This window comes from Suncus etruscus, chromosome 6, assembly GCF_024139225.1.
Source record: "Suncus etruscus isolate mSunEtr1 chromosome 6, mSunEtr1.pri.cur, whole genome shotgun sequence".
Lineage (NCBI taxonomy): Eukaryota > Metazoa > Chordata > Mammalia > Eulipotyphla > Soricidae > Suncus > Suncus etruscus.
In genome coordinates this window covers 2,967,215-2,986,260 of record NC_064853.1, presented here as the reverse complement: position 1 = coordinate 2,986,260, position 19,046 = coordinate 2,967,215, and the positions used below count along the sequence as shown (strand labels likewise).

General features: G+C 53.2%; 1 protein-coding gene across 1 annotated transcript; it reads left to right on the top strand.

Annotated features, from left to right (window-relative positions):
- The first annotated feature begins 8,222 nt into the window (after positions 1 to 8,222).
- RPL22 (ribosomal protein L22) lies at positions 8,223 to 13,980 on the top strand. The gene is made up of 4 exons (XM_049775403.1): positions 8,223 to 8,256; positions 9,599 to 9,703; positions 11,200 to 11,324; positions 13,777 to 13,980. Exons 1-4 carry the CDS (start codon positions 8,245 to 8,247, stop codon positions 13,919 to 13,921), a joined length of 387 nt encoding a protein of 128 aa, XP_049631360.1. The 5' UTR covers positions 8,223 to 8,244; the 3' UTR covers positions 13,922 to 13,980.
- The last annotated feature ends 5,066 nt before the right edge of the window (positions 13,981 to 19,046 follow it).

Below are 19,046 nucleotides of genomic sequence, written 5' to 3'. Positions count from 1 at the left end.
GCAAGGAGGGACGACTCTGTGCCCGCCCACCGCCTCCTGGCACCATTTGGGGCGGGAAGGTCAGGCTGCCCAGGGCGGGCGCAGCCAAGGACAGAAGCGCAGCACAGCCAGCTCCAGGGAGTGGGGGCCCACTCCACTTCTCCCACCTGGCCTCACCCCCACCCCAGGAATTCCCTGCCTCTGTCCTTTGGGTGACCCGCAGGTGACACCCCTTCGGCGCTGGGTGTCAAAGTGCTGAGCCAGCGGGAGTGCAATAGATTCAGGACTGGGGCGCAGGGTCCCCCCCCCCCAGCCCAGCTGCCCTAGAGAGCAGATTCCCCACGGTGCCACTTCCTCCACCACCCAGCCAGGGGCGTCAGAGAGCAGGGGCGGTTTCCAAGACAGGAACCCCAGGGTTGGGCAGGTCTATGGTGTCAGGGTCTGCTCTCTCTATTAAATGTTTTTTTTCTTTTTTTTTGAGTCTTTTTTTTTTTTTTTTTTTTTTGGTTTTTGGGCCACACCCAGTAACGCTCAGGGGTTACTCCTGGCTATGTGCTCAGAAGTTGCTCCTGGCTTGGGGGACCATATGGGACACCGGGGGATCGAACCGCGGTCCGTCCAAGGTTAGCGCAGGCAAGGCAGGCACCTTACCTTTAGCGCCACCGCCCGGCCCCAAATGTTTTTTTTCTTATTGATTTGGGACAGCACAGCGGAGAGGGCCTTTTCCTTGCATACAGTCAACCTGGGTTTGATTCCCGGATACTTGAGCCCACTAGGAATTATTTTATTTTTATTTTTATTAAAACTTTACTTATTTATTTATTGATTGATTCATTGATTGATTGGTTGGCTTTGGGTCACACTCAGTGGTGCTCAGGGGTTACTCCTGGCTTGGCTCTCAGAAATCACCCCTGGTAGGCTGGGGGACCATATCGGATGCCAGGAATTGAACCGGGTCCTTCCTGGGTCAGCTGCAAGTAAGGCAAATGCCCTACCGCTGTGCTAGCTCTCCGGCTCCTAGACATTATTTTTAAAATTGGGTTTATGGAGACTAGAGCAATAGCACAGGAGGTAGGTCTTTTGCCTTGTACGTGGTCAACACAGGTTTGATCCTCGGCATCCCATATGGTCCTCTAAGTCTGCCAGGAGGGATACCTGAGCGAAGAGTCTGGAGGAACCCAAGCACAGCTGGGTGTGGCCCAAAATGCAAAAACAAAAAAAAATGTTTTTCTTGGCTATATCTAGCCTTGCTCTAGCCCCTGCACTGGATTTTGAAAGATATACAAGAGTTTTTCTGGAAAAGCATGCATTCTATGCAGAAAAAAAAAATTGTGGGGGGAGGCAGAGTGATAGCACAGCTGTAGGGCATTTGCCTTGCATGCAGCCAACCTGAGATGGACCCTGGTTCAATCCCCAGCATCCCATACGGTCCCCCAAGCCTGCTAGGAGTGATTTTTGAGCTCAGAGCCAGAAGTAACCCCTGAGAGCTGCTGGGTGTGGCCCCAAAACCAACAAAAATATCGAGGGACAGATAGTATAGCAAGTAGAGTATTTGCCTTGCATGTGGCTGACCCAGGCTCGATCCTCAGTATCCAATATGGTCCCCGCATCTCGCCAGGACTGACTCCTGAGTACAGAGCCAGGTGCAGCCCCCAGACCAAGACAAACAAAATAATAATAATTTGGGCAGTGCTCAGGGTTTACTCCTAGCTCTGTGCTCTGTTTTCACTCCAGGTGGTGCTTGGGGTATAATATGTGGTACTAGGGATTAACTCAGTTTGCTTCTGTGTAAGGCAAGGGCCCTCTCCACCGTACTATCTCTTTGGCTTCAGACATCATTCTTTTTTTTTTTTTTTTTTTTTTAGGGTCACACCTGGCAGTGCTCAGGGGTTCCTCCTGGCTCTACGCTCAGAAATCGCTCCTGGCAGGCTCGGGGAATCATATGGGATGCCGAGATTTGAACTGCTGACCTTCTGCATGAAAGGCAAATGCCTTACCTCCATGCTATCTCTCCAGTCCCATATTTTTAAATAATTAATAATTACAAATAATTAAAATTAATTGTTAAGAAATTTTGTTTTGGGAGCCAGAGTGGTGGCACAAACAGTAGGGCATTCATTACCTTGCATGCCAGGATGGACCACGTTTTGATCCCCTGGTGTCCCATATGGTCCCCAAGCCAGGAGTGATTTCTGAGCACAGAGCCAAGAATAACCCCTGAGCGTCACCGGATGTGGCCCAAAAAGAAAAAAAAAAAAAAGAAATTTTGGTTTTCAAGTCACACCTAGTGAAACTCCCTGAGCATCACCGGATGTGGCCCAAAAAGAAAAAAAATTTTTTTTTCTTTTTTTTTTGGTTTTTGGGCCACACCTGGCCGTGCTCAGGGTTTACTCCTGGCTGTCTGCTCAGAAATAGCTCCTGGCAGGCACGGGGGACCATATGGGACACCGGGATTCGAACCAACCACCTTTGGTCCTGGATCGGCTGCTTGCAAGGCAAACGCCATTGTGCTATCTCTCCGGGCCCAGAAAAAAATTTTTTTTGGTTTTCAAGTCACACCTAGTGAAACTCCCTGGCTCTTCATCAGGGATCACTTCTGAAGGGCTTGAGGGAGTATATGGGTGCCAGAATAGAACCCAGATCAGATGCATGTATGGCAAGAGCCCTCCTCATGGTACTGTCTCTGGGGGGGGGGGGAGAGCACACCCAGTATCGCTCAGAGGTCACTCCTGGATCTGCATTCAGAAATCATTCCTGGCAGACTAGGGGGACCAGATGGGATGCTGGGAATAAAACCCAGGCCTCTTCTGGATTGGCCGCATGCAATGCAAAAACCCTACCGCTGTGCTATTGTTCCAGCCCCCTCTATTTTTTCTGTTTGTTTGTTTTTGTTTTTTTTTGGCCACCCCCAGTGACACTCAGGGGTTACTCCTGGCTATGCACTCAGAAATCGCTCCTGACTTGGGGGACCATATGGGATGCCAGGAATCAAACCCAGGTCTGTCCTGGGTCAGCTGTGTGCAAGGCAAATACCCTACCACTGAGCTGTCACTCTGGTCCTTCCGTCTGTTTTATTTTTTGGTGGGGGGGGGCACACCCGGCGACGCTCAGGGGTTACTCCTGGCTCTGTGTTCAGAAATTGCTCCTGGCTTGGGGGACTATATGGGATGTCGGGGGATCGAACACGGTCTGTCCTAGGTTAGGGCGTGCAAAGCAAACGCCCTACTGCCAGCGCCACAGCTCTGGTCCCCTCTGTCTGTTTTTGTTTTTGTTTTTGGACCATACCCAGTGACGCTCAGGGGTTACTCTTGGCTATGCGCTCAGAAATCACTCCTGGCTTGAGGGACCTACATGGGATGCCGGGGGATCCAACGCTGTCCATCCTAGGCTAGAGCAGGCAAGGCAGACGTCTTATCGCTTGCGCCACTGCTCCAGCCATCCTCTGTTTATTTTTTTTCACACCCAGCAGTGCTCAGGGGCTACTCCTGGCTCTACACTCAGAAATCGCTCCTGGGAGGCTCGGGGAACCATATGAGATGCTGGTTCTTCTGTATGCAAGGCAAATGCCTTACCTCCATGCTATCTCTCCAGCCCCAGCCCCCTCTGTTTGTTTGTTTATTTATTTATTTTTGGTTTTTGGGCCACACCCAGCAGTGCTTAGGGGTTGCTCCTAGCTGTCTGCTCAGAAATTGCTCCTGGCAGGCAAGGGGGACCATATGGGACACCGGGATTCGAACCAACCACCTTTGGTCCTGGATCGGCTGCTTGCAAGGCAAACGCCACTGTGCTATCTCTCCGGGCCCCACTCTGTTTATTTTATGATGTTCCTAGCCAGTGTTTCCTGGCCAAGGTGCTAATCAAAGCTCTTTGACTTCTACTACTTGGTCTCACTGAGGAGGGGACAGAATGACCTGCAGAGCCCCGCAGCAAGATTCGTGTTTTAGCTCCCTCTGCTGGTTCCTGCCACTCAGTTTCACATAGTCCATCGTAACCCGGGTCCCTGAGTAGCATTTAGTCCACACATACCAGGGGCCGGGGAACAGAGCAGGGCACAGCAGCCATGGTTGTTCCAGGAACCAACTGGAGGGAGCAGCTGGTCTGAGGCCCCAGGACCTGACAGCTGACTTGGGTGAAGATGAAGGGACTCGGGTGGGGCTGAGAATGGAGAACAGGGGTGAAGATTGGGGTCCAGGGCAAGGTGGGCATAGTCTATCTGTAGAGCAGAAGAGACAACTGGCTGTGGAAAGCATGGAAGGGGAGGGAGGCACCTCTCAGACCGTTCAATGTGAGGGGCATCACCCTGGCCTTGGTGAAAGCTGTTCTGGTGGCTGGAGGGGGGGGGGGGGTCAGAGCTGGTTGAACAGAGGATGGGGCCTGGAGATCCTGTCTCTGGCCGAAACATGCTGTAGTGGGGAATCTCGTCCACGAAAACTGCTTCCCCCTGTCCTCGAGGGAAAGGCAGAGATTGAGGTGCAGACTGTCCGGCTTCTTGTGGGCTGGTGGGCTGGAGACAGTGGGACACTCCGTCTTTTCTTGTTTTTATTTTAGGGCTCCACCTGGTGGTGCTCAAGGCTTACTCCTGGCTTTGCACTCAGGAATCACTCCTGGTAGTGTTAAGGGACATTAAGGTGCTGTGATATACCTGTAAAATTACTTTTTTTTTCTTTTTCTTTTCACCTTTTCTGATTCAATGAGCACAAGTACCCTTGAGCATGTCAATCCTGACTCTCAAGTGATTTATGTTAAACTCTGGCTAGTATAGGGGTGGCGAATAAGTTCGACACAAAGAGCCAAAATTTTAAACTGTGAGAGTCAGAGAGCCACACCACGCAGTGACCTGCCAAAAACAGATAAACACTCACACAAAAACATATAATTTTAACAATAATCTATGAAACACATATTGCATTTTGCCATTTTGAGTGAGGGTAAAAATCCTGTTCGCCACCCCTGGAAAGTGGCAGGAAGGGGCTGGAGAGATAGCTTGGAGGTAGTTTGCTTTGCATGCAGAAAGAAGGTCAGTGGTTCGAATCCCGGCATCCCATATGGTTCCCCGAGCCTGCCAGGAGCGATTTCTGAGCATAGAGCCAGGAGGAACCCCTGAGTGCTGCCGGGTGTGATCCAAAAACCAAAAATAAAATAAAATAAAATAAAATAATAAGTGACAGGGAAAGCAGCTGAGAACTAGAAGCTTGACTGGCTCAGTAAAATCCAATAGGCTGCTCAATACTTCCTGGCTGAAATGCATTTTCTCCTGTGACTCCATCTAATTTCTTGTAATGCCAACACCTCCATTCCTTTGCATGAACATGGCAAATACCACAAACAGCAAGTGGCTGAAAGCAAGCTGCAGGCAGCAGCCATTAACCTCTAGAAAACCAGCCAACCAGTGAGCCCCATTTTCCCTACACTGTGGGATGCCAAGGATAGAACCTGAGTCAGCTGTATGCAAGGAAAAGGCTCCACCTGCTTGTGATTGCTTGCTCTGAATCCCTCTTTCTCTGGGACACACCAGCAGGGGTTGTTCCAGGCTTCTTGCTCAGGAGTTGTCCCTAGAAGTACCTGAGCCCCACATATGATGCTGGGTATAAGCTGGGTCTTAGACAAACAGTGTGTGCTTCGGGCCCCAAATAAAACAAACGTGAAGGGGGGGGGAGGCAGGAAGCTGCCCCAGGATGCAGTGAGGTGATCTTCAGGGTGTAGAAATCCGAAATAGGGTTCTTGGAGGGGCTACTACTCCAGGACCAGGCTTCAGGAGAAGGGAAAAAACGATGCCCATGGTTCAGCCACAGAGCGACATGATCCCCTGAGCACTGCAGTTGATCAACCATGGTTCAATCACCCCTACCATATATGGTTCCTCAGCACCGCCAACTGCCAACCGTCCTTGAGTACAAAGCCAGGATTCTGGGTACTTTGGGGTGTGGCCCCTCAATAAAAAAAAAAAAAGAAAACCCAAAATAAAACCACGAAAAAAACATGGTGGGCTAGAACGATAGCATAGAGAGTAGTGGCATTTGCCACCTACACAGGTCCTATCCCCAGCATCCTATATGTTCCCCTGAACCAGCCAGGAGTGGGTTCTGAGTGCAGTCAGAAGTAACCCCTGAGCATTGCTGGGTGTGAACCAAAAACCAAACAAAAAGCTACATGGTGGAGGGGTGCCTGGAGCTTGGTCATTTGGCATAGATGTGAGCAGAAAGTTGGGCCAGTCAGAATAAATTGTGTGCCCTTCCACTGTTGTGAATGAGGGGCACTTTGCTAAGGAAATACTTGCAAGCTAGAATAAAAGGAACTGAAGAGTTCACGCAAATAAGTGATGAGCAGGAAGAGAATCAGTCCAGAGGAGCATCGGTGACCTGCAGCCCATCCATGTGGAGCTCTACAGCTCAGCGCAGGTGACCCATGGACCTGTTGGAAGAAATGCAGAACCTCAAGAGACCCACCGTAGGTGGCCAGGCTAATTTTTGTACACGTGCCTGCGGAAGAACTCGAGTACATAAAAATTCAAATTAGAGCCTTGAATCTGGGAACTTGGAATTCAAGAGCTAGAAATAGAAAAGTTCAGAGGTATCCCCGGCATCCCATATGGTCCCCCAAGCCAGGAGCGATTTCTGAGCTCATAGCCAGGAGTAACCCATGAGCATCATTGGGTGTGGCCCCAAAACCAAAAACCAAATGGAAAAAAATTAAAAGAAAGAAATAAAAGCTCATTGGTGGGGTGAGAGCAATAGCACAGCAGTGGGGCTTTTGTCTTGCACGCGGCTGACCCGGGTCGGATTTGAGTTTGATCCCCGGCATCCCATATGGTCCCCAAGTCAGGAGCAATCGCTCTGAGTGCAGAGGTAGGAGTAGCTCCTGAGCGTCACCGGGTATGGCTCCCCCCCACCCACAAAAATGATATGGCATTCTTAAAATATCCACCTAAGGGGCCAGAGCTATAGTGCAGTGATAGGGAGCATTTGCCTTGCACACAGCTGACCCAGGGCAGTCTTGGGTTCGATCCTCGGCATCCCATAGGATTCCCCAAGCCAGGAGCCATTTCTGAGCACATAGCCAGGAGGAACTCCTGAGTGTCACCGGGTGAAACCCCAAACCAAACCAAACAAAAAAAGAAAAGCTCAGAGGTGATGCTCATGGGGGGGGGGGGGGAGGCCTGAATTTGAAACTGTGAATGGGGTCTGTTTTCTTAATATAAATGAATTAATCCTATCGTTGGTAGGAGGATGGTGAGGCCTTTTGGGGCTCAACTTGGCTCCAGCAGCCCCTATGCTTTGGCGGGTCTGAATGTTGCAGGGTGAGGGCAGGAGATTCACAGAGCAGTCAGATGAAGTTTCAGGAGTCAGCCAGCTTTATTTCATTGTCCCTACCGCCATGTACACCTCCTCACATGGCCTCTTATACTCAGCCTTTTCCTACTGGGCTCTCTCGGCCTCTGTCTCCCTTTCAGCTGCTTTTTCCAGGCTTCCTAGCTGGCCTCCAGGCTGACTAACTCCCTTTGGAGATGCTCCTGCTGCTGCTTCTTTGATGATGCTCAATTGCTAATGCTGAATCTGGTGCTGAATCTCTGATGATGATGGCTCTCTCCCCTGGTGATGCCTCTCCTCCACTTCTCTCTCCAAGTCTCCTTCTTATCCCCTCTCTCTCCCCCATGCACACTCCTCTACTCTCCCATTCCAGGTGTGGGCAAATCTGATCATTCAGGTGAGAGAAATAAGAAGTTGTGGCTGGGGATACCCACAGGGGTCAACCTGGACCAGGGCCAGGAGAACCTGCAGGCTAACAAGACACGTGGTGGCCTGACACCTAGCTTCCAGGTGGGAACTGAAAAGCAGCCCCACAGTTGTGCTGGAGCACCAGGACCCGGGGCCTGCAAGCGAATGCACCCCCTTCCCTCCCACACTCCCAAACTTGCACTAAGACAAGTGGACAAAATACAAGGAAGGGAGGCAGAGCCCTGGATTCACTTCCGGGTTAGCCCAGGTCAGCTCTTCCACCCCCCACTTCCGCCCGCTGGTCGGGGAACGTGCCTCACTTCCGCCACCACCCCGTGGCCCCGCCCCGGCCCCGTCTCCCGCGAGAGAGCGTGCGTGCGTCCGCAGGCAGAAACAATCGATCCCCGAGCGCCCTAGCCACGGCGCGAAAGGGGCGGCCTAGGGGGCGTGGCCGAGCGATTGAGCGGGTCTGGGCCCTGCGTGCCCGGCGCGCCGCGGCTCTTTGCGCCTGCGCGGTGCGCGCGCCTCCCTTTCTGCCTCCGCTGCCGCCATGGCGCCCGTGGTGAGTGCGGGCTCCGCGCGGGGCCGAGGCCGCGGCGGGCACGTGGGCCGCGGGTTCGGTTCCCGCCGCCTCCCAGCCCCGGCTCGCGGGGCCCAGACGTGTCGGGGTGTCGGGGCCGGCCTGCGGGGCCTTTCGCCGCCCCCGATCGGGCTCTGCTGCCTAGCGCACGGCGGGGCAGGTGCAAGGGCTGTGCAGCCCTGGGAGCCGGGACCTGGGCCTGGCCTGTGTGTTTTGGGGAGACCGGGGTGGAGATCGGGGGTCCTGGGGGTCCCAGGAGCCGGTGGGACGGACCCAGGAAGGGGGCTGGGTCGGGTTCGAGGGTCCCTGTGCCGCCCTGCAGGGCATTTGGGTTTTTTAGGGGGTCGTGGGGTGGGACAGAAGTCTGGCTCGCAGCCCAAGGATCTCCCAGCTGTCATGTCGGGGTGTCCTGTTAGGGAATCGCTGCTCCCCACTCGCCCTGTTTTTGGCTTAGCCTTCTTCCTCAGGCTGGGGGCCTTGGAACCAATGCTTTGGGGTGGGAACCAGACTGGGCGGCTCGAGGCCTTTGCCCCTGTTCGTTCTAGGTTTCCAGGCCCTGTAGCCAGCTGGTCCAGCCTAGCCTTCCTTCAGGTTGGAAACGGGGAGACTTAAGTGGTCGACACACCTAACTTAACTCTGGGACGTCAGGCCAGTTGTCCCAGTAGCTGGGCCAGTCTAGCTTCCCTTTAGGTTGGAAACCTGGTCGATACCTGTAGCTCTGGGACGTCCGGCCAGTTTCCCAGTCTTGGGTGAAAGTTGCTTTAGATGTAAGTCTGTTTTGGGGGTGCTCACCCTACAGTGCTTGGGAAGGTGAGGGAGGGCCACTGAGTCTTAAAGTGGCAGCCTAGGTGGTGGACCTCAAGGGGTGTATTGGGGTCGATGGTTGTGTTAGGCCAAAGGCAGGAAATAATTGATTAGAATTCAGTGTGGGGTGTATTGGGGTCAATGGTTATGTTAGGCCAAAGGCAGGAAATAGTCGATTAGAGTTCAGTGTTTTGGTGGGGGGGGATCTTAACCTCTCCATTTTGCTTGGTGAGGGTTGGAAGGTGGGGTTCTGGAAGGGAGGACTTAGGAAGAAAAGTTGAACTGGATCAGGACCCTAGCCCTAACCCCGAGCCTTGGGGTGGGTGTCTGTATTAGGACCTGGGAGCAAGTATTTTCTGACTCGGGAACCCCTCAGGCTTGGAGAGGTGGCCCCTGGATGTCAGCCTCTTTGCTGGGTTTCTCTGGCTGGGACAGCAGATCTGCTGCTTTGATACTTGCGGCTCTGGGGTTCACTCCCTGTGCCCAGCCGCCCACATCTGCTCCGTTTCTGCCTTCCTAGAAAAAACTTGTGGCGAAGGGGGGCAAAAAAAAGAAGCAAGTTCTTAAGTTCACCCTTGATTGTACTCACCCTGTGGAAGATGGGATCATGGATGCTGCGAATTTCGTAAGTCACACCTGGGTCGGACTGCTGGGGTGGGGTGGGGGTGTTGCCCCTTTGGTCCCCTGGTTGTGGAGGGGGCGGTAGGGAGCATCTCAAAGCAATGCTTTGGAGATCCTGGTACCTTTGGGGTACCTTTCCCTGTAGTACTTGGCCAGCCTTGCCCGAGGCTTGGGCCATAGCTAGCTAGGTGTGGGACATGGTCTTGGGGTCCTGGGTGTGCCCTGTGGGTCTTCCTTAAATGCAGATTGTGTGTGTGTGTGTGTGTGTGTGTGTGTGTGTGTGTGTGTGTGTGTGTGTGCGCGCGCGCGCGAACTGTGGGGAGTGACCCTCTGGGGTCAAGTGTCTGTTACAGCTCTAAGGTCATTTTTTAGGGGGTTGTTTGTTTTGGGGCCACATCTGGTGTGCTCAGGACTTCCTGCTCTGCTCTCAGGGAATCATTCCTGGTGGGGGCTCAGCGGAGCCCCTGGGGTGCTGGGGCCCGAAGTCAGCACCCTCCGTCCTGAGCTCTCACTCAATCCTCTCTCCCTTTAGTCTTTGGGCTCTGGGCTTGTGGCTTGCCTGGTAGATGAACCCTTCAGGGTTCCAGGCTTTGAGGTCAGGACTGCTTCCGCCTTCCAGATGCTGAGTTCCAGGCAGGGCAGATGGCCCCTCGATGCCCCATTTGCCTGGAAGTCTCCCTTGGCCTGTGGGGGTTCAGCAAACACCCGCAGCCCATGCAAGTTAGGCCCCTGTGTGGTGTTCTCTTGCCTGTTGGAGGCAAGTTGGGCACTTGCTCCTGAAGTAGCCTTGAAGACGCACTAGTGACTGAGTGCCGGCTTGATCCCCTTCTCGGCCCTCTTCTTGGCCCCCTTCCTTCCCGCTGGACACCATCCTTGGTCCTCCAGTGCTGTTTGGGGGTCTGTGCTCTGCTCCTTCCTGTGCTGGGGCTTGAACTCGGGCCTGTGTGTTCACCCTTCTGGGCCCCGGGCCTGCTGCCTCCTGGCTCTCAGCCAGTGTGTGACTTCTCCGACAAGACAAACCCACATCTCGGCTTAGAAACACAAACCACGTCCGGGTCAGATGTGCAGAGGGCTAGACCGGATGAATCACACCTCCAGTCTCTCCTCTAGGGGTGTGGAGAGACCCTCTGGTTGCAGTGAGGATGGGGTTGGTGCCTGGACCATGGCAGTCTCACCCTGGTTCTCTGTCCCCTCTTCACCTTTCAGTCCCTGGGCCTGCCCTCCACAGAGGTGCCTGTGACCTGCATGGACATCCATCCGGCTGGTATTCTGTCTACATCAGTAAACTCTGGCACTGCCACCTGGCGGTGACTCAGCCCAGAGCTCAGACCTGATTGACAGACTGGCCAAGATGTTGGGGAAAGAAAGCCAGGGGTGGGGACCGGTTAGGTAGTCCAGTCTGGAGTGAGCCCTGAGCCCTCTGAGGCGCTGCCCAGCAGTGGAAGATCCACCGGGGTGTCTGTGCCCACCGTTGACACCCCTCCTCCCCATTTCCCTCAGGAGCAGTTTCTTCAGGAGCGAATCAAGGTGAACGGCAAAGCTGGCAACCTGGGTGGTGGCGCTGTGACCATCGAACGGAGCAAGAGCAAAATCACCGTCACGTCCGAGGTGCCTTTTTCCAAAAGGTAACAGAGAAGGGGGGTGTCTGCCCTTGTAGGGGGAGGATTGGCTGACATGTTGCATCTTTTTCATGTGGGAGGCCTGGAAGGAAGGAAGGAGTGCGGGAAGGTCAGTGGTTGCAGGAAGCTGGCAGGCTGGTGTCTGAAGTGGCTGGTTTGGCCTCGCCGGTGTTCTAAGATTCCTAGAAAGCTCCTTGCCTCCCGCCCAGATGCCTTGCAGAGAAGAGCTGCCCCCTTCTTGCAGCTTTTCCTTAAGTGCCAGCCCCACTAAGCCCCTTAAAGTGCAGGGACTCGGCATTCCCACTGGCTGAGTGATTCTTGGCCCAGCTCCCCTGGGCACCTGTGGTGGGGTTCATTTTTTGTGTGTGTGTGTGTGTGTGTGTGTGTTTTTTTTTTTTTTTTCCATTTCCTTGGGGGGCTGCCACAGGGTGCTGGGCTCAGGCCTGGGGCTGTGTGCTGTGTGTTTTACATCCATTACTGGTTTGGTCTCGGCATCACATCTCTTCCCTGAGCACTGCCTGCTGTGGCTCAAACCACATCTCCCAAACCCTCCCCCCACCCCCCAATTTTTCTTTGTTTTTTGAGCCAAACCCGGTAGGCGGCTCACAAGTGTTACTCCTGTCTGCTCTCAAAATTCATTCCTGGCATTTTCAGGGGACCATAAGGGTTGCCAGGGACTGAACATGGGTAGGTCCTGAGTCGGCTGCATGCATTTTATTTATTTTTTTTTAACTTTATTTATTTATTTATTTTGAGCCACACCCAGCAGTACTCGAGTTACCCCTGGCTCTGCGCTCAGAAATCACCCCTGGCATGCTGGGGGACAATATGGGGTGCTGGGAATCGAACTGGGTCCCTCCCGGGTCAGCCACATGCAAGGCAAATGCCCTTCCACTGTGCTATCTCTCCAGCCCTAAAGCTTTTTCTTTCCTTTTTTTTTTGTTTGTTTTTTTGGGTCACACCTGGCAGCGCTCAGGGGTTACTCCTGGCTCCATGCTCAGAAATCGCCCCTGGCAGGCACAGGGGACCATATGGGATGCTGGGATTCGAATCACCAATCTTCTGCATGAGAAGCAAATGCCTTACCTCCATGCTATCTCTCCAGCCCCAAGCTTTTTATTTTTTATTTTCTTGGCTTGGGGTTTTGGAGTCACACTCGGCAGTGCTCAGGAGTCACTCCTGGGGATTGAATCCTGATTTGCCATGTCAAGGCACAAACCCTACTCTGCTATTATTGCTCCAGTCCTTAGATAAGGAGGTAGTTTTTTTGGTTGGTTTGTTTGTTTGGGAGAACACCTGGCTGTTCTCAGGAATTGAAACTATGCTGACTCTCTGGTCCCAGAATTTGGACTTTTTGCACCCCGAGGTCACACGCTGAGACTCGTGGGTACAGTTCTTGTGTTGGCACTATATGTGTGTGTGTGGTGAGATCGCAGTTTCTGGCACTGGGCTTGTGGGTCCTTGGCCCATGTGCTGCTGTGTCTCTTATCCTATCCAGAACAGTCTGGAGAGGCCGCCACGTGCCTTGGGGAAAGGGAGGCTGGAGAGGGGTTTGCGTGGTCGGTGTCACTGTGCGGCTTGAGAACGTGCTGCAATGGGGCAGGAGCAACTTTGGGATGTGGAATTTTCTTTTCTGTTGGTTTTGGGGCCACACCCAGCAGTGCTCAGGTTAGTCCTGATTCTGCACTCAGGAATCACGGGGACCCACAGGGATGCCAGGGGTGGAACTCAAGTCTCCCACATGCAAGGCAAGCGTCCTCCCTCTGTACTTGCATTCTAGCCCTGAATTTATTTTTGTGGGGGCTGGAGCAGTAGTTCACCAGGTAGGAAATGTTGCCTTGCATGTAGCAAACTGGGTTTGACTCCAGGCCCCCTCCCCATAGTGGTCCCTAGAGTCTACACAAGGAAAGACCCCAGAGTGTAGAGCTAGGGGTCAGTCCCGAGCCCTGCTGTGATTTTTTTTTTTTTTGGGTGGTGAACTACACTGCTCCCACTTCAGTGCTCGGCTCCCCGTGATTCCAGACATGAACCCTTGCACCCTGTCTCTGGCCCAAGGTGGCTGTTCAGAGGGATGACAGTCTTCGTCCCGGCCTGTTTGCTGCTAGTGCCTAGCAGTACAGAAGGCCCCTCCCAGGCGTGCCACAGTGGCCCGGTTTGCCTCCCTCTGGAGCACTTGTGTCCAAGAGTCGGTGCCTGTGCCTTTTCTCTCCCGTTGGGGCAGAGTGAGCACCACCTCAAGTTGTGGGTATGTTTGATTCTCAGGGGTCATTACTGGCAGTGCTCTGGCAGACCATACGGGATGCTGGGGATCGAACTCAGGTTGGCCCTGTGCAAGGCAAATGCCCTACCTGCTGCGCCGTTTCTCTGGCCCCCTGTGGATGTGTTTGAATGGGTGGTTCCCAGGTCATCCCAAAGCCACATGGTATCTCCCATGCCCTCTCTCTGTCTGTCTCCTCAGGTATTTGAAATATCTCACCAAAAAGTACCTGAAGAAGAATAACCTGCGTGATTGGCTGCGCGTGGTGGCCAACAGCAAGGAGAGCTACGAGCTGCGCTACTTCCAGATCAACCAGGACGAGGAGGAGGAGGAGGACGAGGACTGAGGCTCGCAGCTCTGCTGGGTTATTTTGTATAAGTTCTTGAATAAAACTTGGGAACCAAAGCGGTGGTTTTTCTTGTCTGCCTGCAGAGTCAGGCATGCCGGAGCCAGGGGTGGCCCGTAGGCAGCTCGCTTCATACTCTGGACCTGTTTGGTTGTGTGGCTGCATCCCAGTCTGGGTCAAGGGCTCAAACGGAAGCTGGAAGCTTGAGCCACTCGCTGTTTCACAGTTAAAAACGGGACTCTTGTTTGTTCTTGGATTCGGGTTTCCTGGCCCTTGGCCCTGTACCTTGCTCTGGATGCCCCCCAATTTTTTGCTCCTAGCAAAACAGTCCTGTAAGTGGCATCTTCTGGGTTTGCACTACACTTCGCCCCAGCAGGGGGAGCTGTAGGCAAGGACCTGGGAAGGCGGAGTCCGGGTGTGGCTGGTGTCTGCCCAGAGACCAGACCCCCAGGTTTCCACTGCCTGCTGCCTTCTGCTGCCTACCCAGGCTGCTCAGGGGGTTTTGGCTTATAAGCAGGAGCTCCAGATTGGGTGCCAGGGTCTCGGTGACAGGATTGTTAAATGAACTTTGCAGGCCGACTCCTGGTCCCTTCCAAAACCCAAGTGCTGCTGAATTGATTCGCAGCTCACAATGACCAGGTGCGAGATTCACGTTTTTCAAGAGCTTCTCCTTGCCCCCGGCTGATGCCATCCCTGAAACCTGTGTGTCCCTGCTGGTTACAGAGTTGGAAATGGCATCATGAGTGCCCTCATTACTGTGGACATTGGTACCACTTGGGGAAAAGTCCAGCACTTTCTAATCCCCTGGACACCGTCCTCAGTCTGGGCCGCGTCTCCCTGCCGTCTGAGGTGATTTCTGTCACCTTGTCTACTCCTGTACCAAGTCCCCTCTGGTGGGAAGGTTTGATATTCTCAGGGCATAATTCTTACTCTGGTTGTAAAAAAAATAGAATAACCTGGCTGAAATCAGTAAACGCCTATATTCACACTTGGAATAAAGCTGCAACTCCTTGTCTCTTCCATCCTCCGAACTCTTGTGTGGGACTGGCTGTGAGCACATACCCTATTAAAAAGGCTGACCTGTGGCTACTTGGGCTCTGACAGGCTGGTTTTTTGTGGGGAGGGGAGGGAGTTTGTAACTGGTTCTAGAAGTTGACCTTTGAGAATTCGGTGGCTCCTGTGGTGGCTGCCAATGACTGGTCTTGGTTAAGTGAGAAGGAAATGGGACCTTGGCTTCCTCAGATCCAGAGCTGGGAGGGACCGCAAGTGTTGTTTTCTGCTGGGTGTTTGGAGGGTGAGCCTGGGTTCTCAGCCCACAAGCCAGTGGGGCCCCCAAGCAGATTCTTTTTTTTTTTTTTTTTTTTGGGCCACACCCCGTAATGCTCAGGGGTTACTCCTGGCTATGCGCTCAGAAGTTGCTCCTGGCTTGGGGGACCATATGGGACGCCGGGGGATCAAACCACGGTCCGTCCAAGGCTAGCGCAGGCAAGGCAGGCACCTTACCTTTAGCGCCACCGCCCAGCCCCCCCAAGCAGATTCTTAACCTGGGATTTGCTGATCAGGTCTTACAGATCCAGTCTGAATACCCAGACGTATACGGAGAGGGGTGGACCTAGTGCTGAGGTCCACGAAAGTCGGACCACACCTGTTGAGGTTGTATTATTAAATATGAGTCCTGAGGGTGAGGGTGGTGGATGATGGTGGATGGATGGTGAATCCTTTCTCGGCTAGGCCAGGTGCCTGCACCCCCTTTCAGCCAGCTGGTTTGTAGGTATCAGGATAATGGAGAGGAAATGATCCACAAGCAGACAGTTGAAGTCAGGAGACATGAAGCTTTATTATAAGGCCCTAACCACCATGTGCTTATTTTACTTGGGTTTTTTTTTTTTTTTTTTTGGTTTTTGGGCCACACCCGGCGGCGCTCAGGGGTTACTCCTGGCTGTCTGCTCAGAAATAGCTCCTGGCAGGCACGGGGGACCATATGGGACACCGGGATTCGAACCAGCCACCTTTGGTCCTGGATCGGCTGCTTGCAAGGCAAACGCCGCTGTGCTATCTCTCCGGGCCCATTTTACTTGGTTTCTTAGCCAACTTTTTTGTTTGTTTGTTTATGTTTTTTTTTTTTAGCCAACTTTTTAAGCAACCTTCCTTCAGCTGCCCTGTGTCTATACTGTCTCTTCTCCGTCCAGTGTCCTTTCTGAGGCTTCTCTTGCTGAATCTCCTTTCACCCCTTCCCTAGGTCCTTCTAATTAACAACCACAGACCCCTCCCAGGAATGGGTGGGCCTGACCATCAGGTAAAATTAGTATTTGGCCTGGGGAGGGGTAGCACAGATTAAGGTACTTGAACTGGGTACTTTTCTTGCATGCTGCTAGCCCTAGTTCTTTCCCAATGCTACATGGGAGGCAGGGGTTTCAGCCTGCTGGGATGGGGGTGGTGGTGTTTGATTTCTGTGGAGGGGGCAGAAGGGACTGAGTCAAGCAGGTGAGGCACCCTGCCTGCATGCTAGTCACCCAACTAATCCCTGGCACCGTTGAGTCCCCTGTTAGCTGATGCCTCCAAGTGAGCCCTGAGCCCAGCTTGATGTGATCCAAAAGCCTTTAAAAAAAGGAAGGGGCAGGAGTCTCATGAGGCCCAAGACTGATGGTCTACCTGGAGCATCAGGAGTGCCCACTGGAAGTGAACCTAGCACTATGCCTTTTTTCCTGTCCACTGGGAGTGACCATGGTGCTTCCTGCCCACCAGAAGTGGGCATGACTCTACCGGAAATGGATTTGGCACTTCCTTCCCTTCCTGCCCTGGGATCTCCCCAAATTTGTAGGGAGGAGTGCGAGCTGGCTGCTTCTCAGAGGGGCATACGTACATCTATGGGGCCTTGGTGCAAGCCCTGGCATTCAAGTTTCCCTGTAGGGGTGTTCAGCTTAGCTGGGCTGGAAATTAGGACATTGAGCAGTTGTGCCTGGTGATTGGCTGTGGTGGTGGCAGTGGCAGCACTCTGGAGAGAGGGAGTTTAAGACTGACCAATTTCAGGGACCCCTGCAGAGCCTGACTGAGGTGCTTTTTTTATTTTGGGGCTATACTCAGTGGTGCTCCCAGGACTTACTCCAGACTTATCAGGGCTCACTCCAGACGGTGTTTGGGGAACCTTATGAGATACCGGGGAATCGAACCAGATTCGGCCACGTGCAAGGCCAGTAATCTCCCCTCTGCATTATCTTCAGGCCCCGGGAGCATCTTGAGATGACAAGAACTTGTGCATATCCTGCAAATGGGGAGCCACGGCTGGACACCCCCAGTTTCCAGAGCATCTGAGAAGCTTTGATTGGTGTTTCAGACATTTACAAGTCATGTGACTAGCAGTGATGAAGGCTGTGCCCACCACAGAGTCCAGCTGGAGCCCCTGGGGCCTGATTCATTCCATCCTCACAGGCCTTGGGCTTGGAGTGGAGCTGGGTCACTTGCTCTGTCACTGGGATCCTCATCCCAAAGGCACCCCCACTGCAGGTTTGCTTATTCCTGTTGGTTGTGGGGCCTGGCAGTGCAGGAGCAGCAGGTGGTGCCGAGATGGAACCCAGAACTTCACCCACATAAGATGTGTACTCTTCCACTGAACCCCAACCCTGCACCCACTTCTGGAGGCTCCTGTTAGGTGAACCCTGGGACTGGCTGGCTGAGCTAATAACAGTTCTTCAGAATCTGGGGGGGGGGGGGGGCAGCGAGGTGGTGCTAGAGGTAAGGTGTCTGCCTTGCAAGTGATAGCCAAGGAAAGGACCACTGTTCGATCCCCTGGTGTCCCATATGGTCCCCCCCAAGCCAGGGGCAATTTCTGATCGCATTGCCAGGAATAACCCCTGAGCATCAAACAGGTGTGGCCCAAAAAACAAAAACAAAACAAAACAAAAAATCTGGGTCGGAGTGAGCTTAGTGAGCGGGCATTTGCCTTGCACGTAGTGTCCTGGGATAGACCCAGGTTTGATCACCAGATCCTATATGGTCTCCCGAGCCTCAGGAGCAATTTCTAGGCACAGAGCCAGGAGTAAACCATGAGTGCCGCTGGGTGTGGCCCAAAAACAAAACAAAAAAAACAAAATAGTCCTTCAGAATCCAGAATTCAGTCACAGGCAATTGGGCAGAACTGTCCCCTAGTTTTATTTTGTATTGTTTCCTGATTCTGCCCTCAGTGATTACTCCTGGCAGGCCTCAGGGAGCCTTACATGGTTTTAGGGGCTCTCCTGTCAACCACATACAACACAATGCCCCCACCCACTCCTCCTTCACTCTAGAAAACTACAGGCCTTTAAGGGACAATGATGAGCTCTGAGATCTGTACAGCTGAGAATGTGCCTCCTGCAGTTTGAAGGTGACCACAAACGTGACCTCGGAATCCTGAATGTGGAGTCAGGGCCATAGCACAGTGGAGAGGGCATTTGCCTTGCATGCGGCCGACCAGGGTTCCATCCCCGGCATCCCGTAGGGTCTCCCAAATATTGCCAGGAGTGATTCCTGAGTACAGAGCCAGGAGGAACCCCTGAGTACTGCTAGGTGTGATTCCTCACTCCCCCCAAACAATAACAAAAATCTTTGAGTGTTTTGGTGACATTCCTTTCTGGAAATTGCTTTCCAAGTTGGGCTTTGACACGGTGGAACCCATCTTCAAGAGCACATTTCACAGTGTACAACAATCATGCTCCTTTTAGTAGAATTGGGGCCCTGGTGTCGGGACCCCCGCTTGTCTGCCACCCCCTCTATGTCTGGCTCTGGTCACCCACACCCAAGCTCAGAGGAGATGTGCCAGGGCCATCTCTATTCTGCTGCTAAGTTAACCAGTTCTATTTTTATCATTTATGTGTTTGGGGCACACCCTGCTGTGCACAGGGCTTACTCCTGGCAAGCTCAGAGAACCATATGGGTGCTGGGGATTGAACTGGGGCTGGCTGTATGCAAGGTCAATGCCTTACCTGCTGAATTTGGTCTCCTGTAGCCCTTGGAACTGTTCTTTTTGGTTTTGGAGTCACACTCAGCGGTGCTCAGGGCTAGCTCTTGGCTCTGCTCAGGGAGGGATCTCTCCTGGCAGACTTTGGGAAGCATATCTGGTGCCAGGGATGGAACTGGGGTCAGCGGTATG